The sequence below is a fragment of the Sprattus sprattus genome, assembly GCF_963457725.1.
Source record: "Sprattus sprattus genome assembly, chromosome: 14".
Classification (NCBI taxonomy): Eukaryota; Metazoa; Chordata; class Actinopteri; order Clupeiformes; family Clupeidae; genus Sprattus; species Sprattus sprattus.
In genome coordinates, this window is record NC_137912.1 from 16,046,177 (window position 1) to 16,055,717 (window position 9,541).

The following is a 9,541-nucleotide window of genomic DNA, read 5'->3' on the forward strand; positions in this document are numbered from 1 at the left end:
TAAATTATGGTTGTGTTGTTTCACATCAAAGGAGTCAAAACTGAGTGAATATCTTATCTTGAGAATGTCTTTTTCTCTTTATGTCCAGGACGCACAGGGAGGTACACTCTGATTGAGAAATGGCGGGAGACCGAGCGCCACCTGGCGCCGCACGAGAACCCGGTGGTGTCGCTCAACAAGTGGGGGCAGTATGCCAGCGACGTGCAGCTGGTCCTCCAGCGCACCGGCCCGTCCCTGAGCGAGCGGCCCACCTCCGACAGCACGGCGCGCGTGCCCGAGCGGGGACTCTACCGCCAGAGCCTGCCGCCGCTGGCCAAGCTGCGGCCCTCGGCCTCCGACCGCTCCCTCAAGCGCCGGGAGCCCAAGCGTAAGTCACTCACCTTCACCGGCGGCACCAAGGGCCTACGCGACATATTTGGCAAGAGCCGCGACTCCGAGGCCAAGCACCACCGCGCCGCTACTCCCATTGCCCATGCCCACCCATCGGCCGCTGCCGTTCACCTGGCCAGGAATGGGGCGCTGACCCCTATCCCCGGAGCTCACAGCCCCTCACAGGAGCTGAGCCGGCTGGTGCAGCTGCAGAAGGAGAAGCTGCGCTCGCTTGAGAGCCGCTTGCAGAGCTGTGAGGTGGAGATGCAGGCGTGGATGGACGGCACCGAGGGCAGCGGAGGAGGAGGCCGGCTGAAAGAGGTGGATGAGGATGGGGAGGGGCGGGAGGAAGAGGAGGAAGAGCTCCTCCGTCTGGAGCAGCAGCTGCGGCGGAACGAGGCGGAGATGCAGGAGGAGGAGTTCTGGGAGAACGAGCTGCAGATCGAGCGCGAGAGCGAGCGCCAGCTCCGCGAGCAGCTACAGGAGCTACGCGCCCGTGTGCAGGATTGCGAGGCCCGTCTGGCCGAGTACCTGGCTCGCATCCAGGGCATGGAGGCCGGCCTGGAGGCCGAACGGCTGCAGCAGGAGATGCAGGAGACGCGACAGGCCAACGAGGAGGAGCTGCGTGCCCGCCTGGAGAAGGTCCACACCGAGCTGGAGCTGCAGGCCCAGCATGCCGCACGGCTGGATAACAGCTGCCGTGCTGTGGACCGTTCAATTGGACAGTCCAGCAAGAGGCTGCAGGTCAGTCACACACACACACACACTTGCTGGTCTAATGTCGAAGTTTCTGGTCCAAGTAATGTTTCAATAACAGTCAGTGTTACAAACACAAATATAATGTACAAAAATGACAACAACCTCAAATCATTTAGACTATTTAATGAACATCAATGATTAAGCTAAACGAACAGTAACAATTGAGTAAAACCTCAACATTAGCCGCTAAACTGTAAGCTATTATGAAACATCTGTAACCTGTAAAATCTGTAGCCTTTTTAAAAACTGCCACTGCATCCCATCGTGCACGCCTGGCATCAAAGGTGTGGCTGCTGATTCAGTCGTCACTTCAGGGGAAGTCCCGCCCGTTTGCTGTCAAAACACAAATGCCCTGTTTGTGGTGCATGAACATTATTAGACATTTTGCAGTTTTGAATTGATAATTTTTGTATACATTTTACCAGGCAAAACCCAGTTTTAACCGGCTAACAGAAACCCTGACACACACACACACACACACACACACACACACACACACACACACACACACACACACAACACACACACACACACACACACACACACACACACACACACACACACACACACACACACACACACATACACACACACATACAGTGTCTTTCACCAAATCAGAAATCAACCTCAGAAAGCAATCCTTATCTTCATGTCTACAACCGGAATTTATCAAGCACTTACTAAAATAATGTATTAAATCTTGACATCGGTAGTGATATTGTGAGACACACAGAAGGCTGTGAATGAATCATCTAAGACCTGTGAACTCTCTTATCCAGAGGTCTACAGCTGTCTTCATTTAGTTGCCGCCATTATGATCTTGTTACAAAATGATGGTGTGATTAGCTTCTGAGTTGCATCTGAGCCTCAGAGGCATTATTAGAAGTGGAGTCAGGGTGGTAAGTCTTTGTAAAGTTCCTTCCATGCCCCCATGTCTACCCTCGCAAATTCCAGAGGTTTCTTGAGGGGGAAATTAACTGGGTTACCATGACGGTTCAGCCTTTTTTTTTCATAATCTGAACTGCTTAGAGGGCTGTATGCATATTTATATCAGTGCCCCACCTAAGAAGTGCTTGCTCATGGTCTACGTGCCTTTTTCTCATCAAGGCATTTCCCTTTTCATACAGAGCTGATCCATCCGTGGACATCACGAATGTGACGTGAATGACACTGCGTAATATTGTTTACCCTTCATAGGGAAAGTCCTTGGGAGTTCACCTCTACACAAATCAAATTAGGCAGAGCAAACAGCGCGGACCCAGCGTCGACGTTGCACCACGGGCAGACAACAGTTAAGAGCTTGGTGTTAGCGCTGTAAATAGGATTTGCTAAGTGAATTTAATGCCTAATTGAGTGGAGAGAATGTACCCGGGGCTCTTTAAAAAAAGAGCAGAGTAATTCTGCCAACGCGTCTTTATCATTCGACTGAAGCCGTATGGAAAAAGTGAGCAGCAGGCCTTGGCCACCGTGGTGCTGAGGCAGAGCTGGGTCCTCCTCGAGCCATGGTGGAGGTGCTGCAGTTATGACTCGGGCGGAGAGGAGAGGAGAGGCGAGGAGAGAGGCCTGAATTATGTAACGCTCTGCTGGTAGCCAACGGTGAAAGATTAAGTGCTGGAGCTGGATTAAGTGTACCTTCAATGCGTCAGCTCTCTTTGGGGCTTGCAAGCAACGTACACACTTGCATTGCGCACTTTCGAAAAAGAAGGGAGCCAAACCTATCATGTATTAATATTAATAGGGAGTTGTATGATCGCATTGTCTGTACTTGAGACCAATGCAGTGAGCAGAATTATTAGAATGCATTTTGGCAAGTTCTCATGTGAAAGATGGATGGTTGTCCTAATAGAGATGTGACCTCGAGGTTGTGCAGAAGAATGTTTGATACTGGAGTCGAATGGATAAAAGAAGTTGCAGAACTGGAAAGTCAGTGTCAGTGGAGCACTCAGAAAGACAATAGCTTTTATTGTAGTTGCAAATAAGATAGAAGATATGAAAAACTGTCATTGATCCGACGCCTTTGTAGAACAGCCCAAATGAATTTGGGCTCCCCACTAACTGATGAACTGATTGATTTCTTGCCACAGGAGAAGGAGCAGGAGCTGGAGCAGTTGACTAAGGAGCTGCGGCAAGTCAACCTCCAGCAGTTCATCCAGCAAACAGGTACCAAAGTCACCGTCCTGCCGGCCGAGCCCAGTGAAGAGGAGACAGGCACAGGTGAGCAGATGGCACACTTCACAGCCCTCAAAACACACAATCGGGTTCCTATCGAGTAGCACTTTAGGTGGAATGAACTCCCTAGTACTACCAGAGCAGGGGCGTCCCTCTCTTCCTTCAAAAAGCTTTTGAAGACCCAACTCTTCAAAGAGCACCTCCCTTCCTAACTGGCACCTTGTGCTTAACTTGCACTAACAGCAGTTACTGCACTTCTTTTCTATGGTGTTTTTCTATTTCTTATATAAAGTAAGATTTATTGTAACACCAGGTTTTTATTGCTCTTGACTGTTCTCTCCCTTGTACGTCGCTTTGGACAAAAGTGTCCGCTAAAAGACTAAATGTAAATATAAATGTCTTTAAACATTGCGTTCATCCACTCAATGGCAACACAGCTCACGCTGTAGCTCACAGGTGACCTCTTGTGGTAGGGAGTGGGTAGAACCATGACTGCTCGACATACTGGTGCCTTTTGGGATGGTGCAGTGAGATTATTGAAATGTTCTCTCTAAAATTCCACTGCGGTTTGAATGGCACAATTGATAACTCATTTTAAAAGGTGTGCACATTACCATCTTCTGAAGCGTAGAGCAAAGCTGCTCATATGGATGTGTTCTTGATGCGTTGAGTTCAGTTTGAAAGTTACATATGCAGTCCTTGTAAGTGATATGTGCCGTCATTTTGCTTGACCTCATTGCTGCCTACGCAGAAAGGAGGTAACAGATGTTCATAATCAACTGTTTCCACTCGTTTGAAATATGAAATTAGTACGTCATCACAAATAACAAATAGGGCTTAGAAGTATGATAGGTCAGCGGCCTGGAACACTGCTGTCAATTTTTTGACCGATGTGGTGATCAGTTAATCTGCCTATTGTGGAGTGCCCCAGTGACATGCTGTACTTCAGCTGGAGTGGTGAAACTTCAATTAACTGCAATCACCTTTTATCTCTCCTCAGATGTCACTGACCCGAGCACCCTGAAGCGCCTGGGCTCCGGCCGCCAGCTCCCCAACGACCTCCGTGCCCTGCAGAGCCCGCATTCCTCCAGCTTCAACCCCGAGGGGATCTACGTCTGACTTCTTCTCCCCCAACCCCCCCTCCCCCAACCCCTGGACGTGGGACTCTGCATGTGGGACATCACATGAGGGGATCAACAGTAGTGTGTGGGCGGGCCGGGGGTGAGGGTGGGGTTACTCGGGGAAAGTCATATGTGATCCCTCTTTGATACCATCTGGTCCCAATTGAACATGCTGAACTTTGGAATGCATGCGTGTGTGATCTGTGCCGTAGAGGCCACAAGTGAACCGGGCTCGAGCAGGTACTACCCATTCGGGTCAAGGTTCAGCGTGATCCAGCCTTTGCTTCTCCAGTCCTCATGAGATCCATCTCTGGATTAGCATCTGTAGCATTGCTGGCCCGCTGATGGCAATCTTTGGATCAGTGGCTTTGGACAACATCCCAACCTCCGGCTGGGATTCTATGGATGGTCCCTGCTCAACAGCATGTGATCCAGAGCAAAGATATCTTCAGGACTTATTGTGGTGACGGTCTGACGATCCAGTGAGATGCTCTCTGATCCTTGGTGTCGACCAGCCACACTTGCAGGCCCTGGACCTTATTAACCTTCACACAGTGTTGGGGTTAGCAAACCCTAATCTTGTATTAGCACTCCTGACAGCATACACTATTGAAAAAAGAAAAGCTTATTAACTGGCTTTAATGGTTGATCTGATGAAACCTTTAAGCATATCTTGTTTTTACACTTTTAGTCATTATTCATCACCATATACTCATTATAATCTGTGCATGTACAGTATACATGTCGCCTTATATTTTTCATGAATCATGACTTTGCTGGATGGTTGGAGTGGTGAGGGGTGTCCTCAGACATAGAGGGAGACCAGGACAGTGTTACATTTTTCTTTATCATGTTGAACTCGTGGCAGCTAAGTCCCAAAGACCTCCGATGAAGATGTCATTCTCACTAAAATGGCTTAACCTCTCTCTCTTCTTTCGTTATCTTTTTATCTTTTCACACATACACACACACACACACACACACACACACACACTCACACAGACACACACACACACATCTACAGTTTTTAGCAACACAGACCACTCTTTGCTGAATGTTGTGGAAATTCACGTCACCTCCACAGAACAAATTCCATCTTCTCCACACATTTCTGTGGTTCTGCAAAAACAGAACTGTTTAAATGAACACACAATCAATATTTATTCCAAGTATTATTGCAGTTTAATCATTATATTAATATGTTGAGCTAAGCACCCAGCATTTGGAATATTTCCTGTCATGGGTTGCGTTATACTCTTGCAAGTTGCTTTTGTTCATGATTGATATCAGACGTCAGACATTCATATTCAAATTCTGGGATCATAAATGACATTAACCAAAGCGTCAGAGTCAGAGTGGGGATTGTAAGTGACTGAATGTAGCAGAGCTGAAAGTGTACAGTACGTGTAGGTGAGCAACCACACAAGGTCCATTTATTGAAATTGCATTTAATTGTTGCCAATGACTGGATGGGGAAACCCTAGTTGTGTCCTAGATGTATTTGATTGGATTTTTACACACATTCATACACACACGTTTACAATTCAGTTCCTAATGTTGGAGGACTGGAAAGGCTAACTAATTCAGTTGCAGTGGAACCACGTTGTAATTGCTGTGTTGTCCTCCGACCGAACGAGACAGTTGAACACGACATTGGAGACCTCATTCAACTCCAGCAGTGGAGTTTTTGTAACTGTTTATTTCTCGATCAGCTATCCGGGCCAGCTCAGCTACACTAGCTTGTGGTCCTTAGTGTACTTGTGCCACCTGCCCTAGGTTGGATGGTGCCGTGCCTCATCAAGGCTGAGCTCAGCAGGCCATTGATGTGAGGCAATGGAGTCTGGTCCCTCTCCTCTCCCCATCCCTTGCACGAACAAACAAACTATCTCTCACTTGATGCAACAGGAGACTGACAGCATGCCTTACTGACAATAATATGTAAATAACCAATACATATCACTACTTAGTAAAGAAAAAAAATACATATTTTTAATGTTAAATAATGCACAATGCTTTTGTTGTAAAATATGTTCAAGAATAGCTAAGATGAACTAACTTTTTTTTTATTTTGTTTTGTTTCAGAAGCTCTCTTGGGCAGTTAGCTCTGCATGCACTGATGATGATTTTGATTGAAGTCTTGAGTTGGAAGAGATTGCTAAACAATGTGTGTGTGTGTGTGTGTGTGTGTGTGTGTGTGTGTGCGCGCGTGTTTATGTGTGTGTATGCGTGTATGTGTGTGTGTGTGTTTCTTTCTAGCCCTTGTTAACATGTAGTATTAAGACTATGCAGTGGCAACACAGTAAGCTCTTTCTCAATGCAGACAAATCATGGCCAAAATTCTATTGAAACCAACTTGTGAGAAACTTCAGAGCAAACCAGAACAAAACTCAAGATCCAGAACCACACTCAAGAACCAGAACCGAGGTTTATTTCTCAACCAGCTGTCATCTGATGTTGAACTTTAAAAGATATGAGTTGGACATGATGTATAACTAAATTACTTTCTGCCTCTCTGTGTTCCTCAGATTAACTATATCGAGTAAATTCAGGAGGTTCAAAACGTCATTGAAATACATATTGTATAAAGTTAAACATGTTTGACTTTAAATCATATTTAACTTTGTCACAAATTACCAAGTTAAAGCTTGAGCTTGTTTTGAAGCTCCTACAACTGAGATAACCGAGTATTGTGCCTTTAAAATATGTTTGGTGGCAGCAGATCCTCTTTCTTTAGCATGTGTAGTTGCCATGTTGTGGCAGATAGCCCATGCATGAGTAGAGTTTGATTCAGTTTTGATATATTTAAAGTGAAGGTGAATAATGATTAGCCCAAATTGAAAGACACAGGGAATACATTTCTGCAAAGCTTTTCCCCCAAATCTGTTTCAAGGAATATGCACTGATTTGTCAACATCAATTCTGAAGGAGTTTCTGTGTACATCTGGTTTCCATGATGTGTGCTGTTGTCTTTTAGTCCCAAAGTAATGACTTTTAAACATTGCAATATTTTTGTGTTAGATGTAGCAGTTCAAATGAAAAGATGAGAAATGGCACAACATGCTAGAAACGCATTGCTTTATGAAGCCAGCTAGCTACTATGTTGTGCTTATTCTTGTCTGGGACTGGGGGGTAGGGAAGCATGTACAGTGACTGATCCAATCATCTGTCTTCTAGCTGCATTTTGAAAAATATATCTGACTATTTTGTGTGGTAAGAGTAAGCAATAAGTTGCATATGGATTGAGAAGGAACCAACAACTGAAGTGAAATTGTAAGTGCCAAATCTAATGCGCAAAATCAGTCTTATTTTGTTGTCTTTACTAACACTCCTCCACAAGTTCACACAGAAATTGATTTTATCCAACTGCCAAACCCTTCAAGGTGGGTTTTGAAAAAAAAAAAATGTTTGGCAAATTATAATTTTTGATTTTCTTGACATTTTCAAACCTGTGACCATATTTGATGTGCTGAGATGTGTCCACATGCAGTGACAGTCAGGACTCAACAAATCACTACCCTCAGTTTGTTCTTTTGTTTGTTTTTTAATTGATGTCAAAGCTTTGGTAAAACACCAAACTTGTGTCTGTAAATGCCTGGAAAAGTAAGATGTGGTGGTCCCACATTGGTAGAGCAGTATAACAAATATTTATGGCAACATTGTTAAAAGCTGCTGTAATACTGTAAAATACGTAATAAATTTAGAACAGTGCTCAATGTTCCTTGTGTGTTATCTCCTCCTTTATTATACAAGATTTCTTGGTTGGTTATGCACTTTTCACTTCATTGTTTAAGTGAAAGTCAATTTTAAATCTTAGTAGCACATTCAGAAGTCCCCTGTTCTGCACACCGCGATGCTTCATGCTTCTGTTATGATCCTGTTGTAGTCAAATTTAATTTAAAAAAAAAAAAAACACACAATTATTAAATATGATGTTAACGAATATGCAGTCCAGTTCATTGGAACAGACCAGGAAAGAAATTGTCTTTTTCATAGGAGAGAAATGTGCAAGACCTCTTAAACCGCCTAAAAACAAGATCACTTTTTTTGTGTTTGGATGATAAGCATGGCCTGTGTTTTGGGTGCTATGGTTTAAAACAACAAACAAGATATGATGTCTGTCCAGTTAAGAAACTTACTGAACATTTGCGTAAGAAAGAAGATCTTCAAACACCTACCCATACAAAAACCTCTGCTACCAATATACGTACAGTATGGATTGGGACCAAGTCTAGTTATTTAAGATTTCATGCTATAAATGATAAACCCCAAAACATTTAGACAAAGAAATGTACTGAAAGACTTATTCATATTAGTCATATTTACTTTGACCCTATTTACAGATTTCCTTCAGTCAGGCAGTACCAAAGGAAATAACTAAAGGGTTTGAAGTTTTAGGACTGTACTGTTCGTTTGCATAAGTGAATTATGCCACACAGATTTTCAAAAGGGAAACTGACTTCAATGGCCATTGGGGACAACTTAGACTTAACCACTCTAAATTAGCCAGTCAGATTTCAGTTTAGGATGGATCCAGACAAGAGCACATGGCAACAACACTAAATTAAGAGATCTGGGTGTGGAAAGAGATGGCACACTGCTAACTATACTTTGCAAGGGACATATTTCACAAGATATTCAATACAAAAAATCAACACATTTGACCATTATGAGTCAAACAAAGTGCTTTCCGGTATTAGTACGAATTGTTCAATTAATTTGTTCAGTTACCTTTTTAATCTTTTAATCTCTATTTATGGGTTAATTTAATTCACGGTTAGTAGGAAAGTCGTTTTTTTTTCAATCGCACCAGTTCCTATATACTGTGACAGGTAATTTCCATGAAATCTAATCACTGTACTCATTATTCATTTTTATCAGAATGCTGCCCTCTTGTGGTAAGACCTGGGTAGGACTGTAAAAGGAATTCTAGGTTAACTCCATTCATTTGCCGTGCAGGAAAGTAATGTCAGGGCACAGGTTATTTCTAATTCAGTCACTATGACTACACTTAACTTTCATTTGGATAATTCATGTATACATTACAGTACTAGCAGTGAAAAGGTCTACATTTTAGAAGAATTAAATAAAGTTTCAAGTTTTTAAGAACACTTACGTAGATACTT

General features: G+C 43.7%; 1 protein-coding gene across 2 annotated transcripts in view; it reads left to right on the forward strand.

The window, feature by feature from the left end:
• rassf8b (Ras association domain family member 8b) overlaps positions 1 to 8,133 on the forward strand; it is a 31,715-nt gene extending 23,582 nt beyond the window's left edge. For both annotated transcript variants that reach the window (XM_080851073.1, XM_080851074.1), the window contains exons 3-5: positions 89 to 1,113; positions 3,213 to 3,342; positions 4,298 to 8,133. In XM_080851073.1, coding sequence (XP_080707199.1) covers positions 89 to 1,113; positions 3,213 to 3,342; positions 4,298 to 4,416 — 1,274 coding nt within the window. In that variant the 3' untranslated portion in view covers positions 4,417 to 8,133. The remainder of the gene's footprint in view (positions 1 to 88; positions 1,114 to 3,212; positions 3,343 to 4,297) is intronic.
• Positions 8,134 to 9,541: the final 1,408 nt, after the last annotated feature.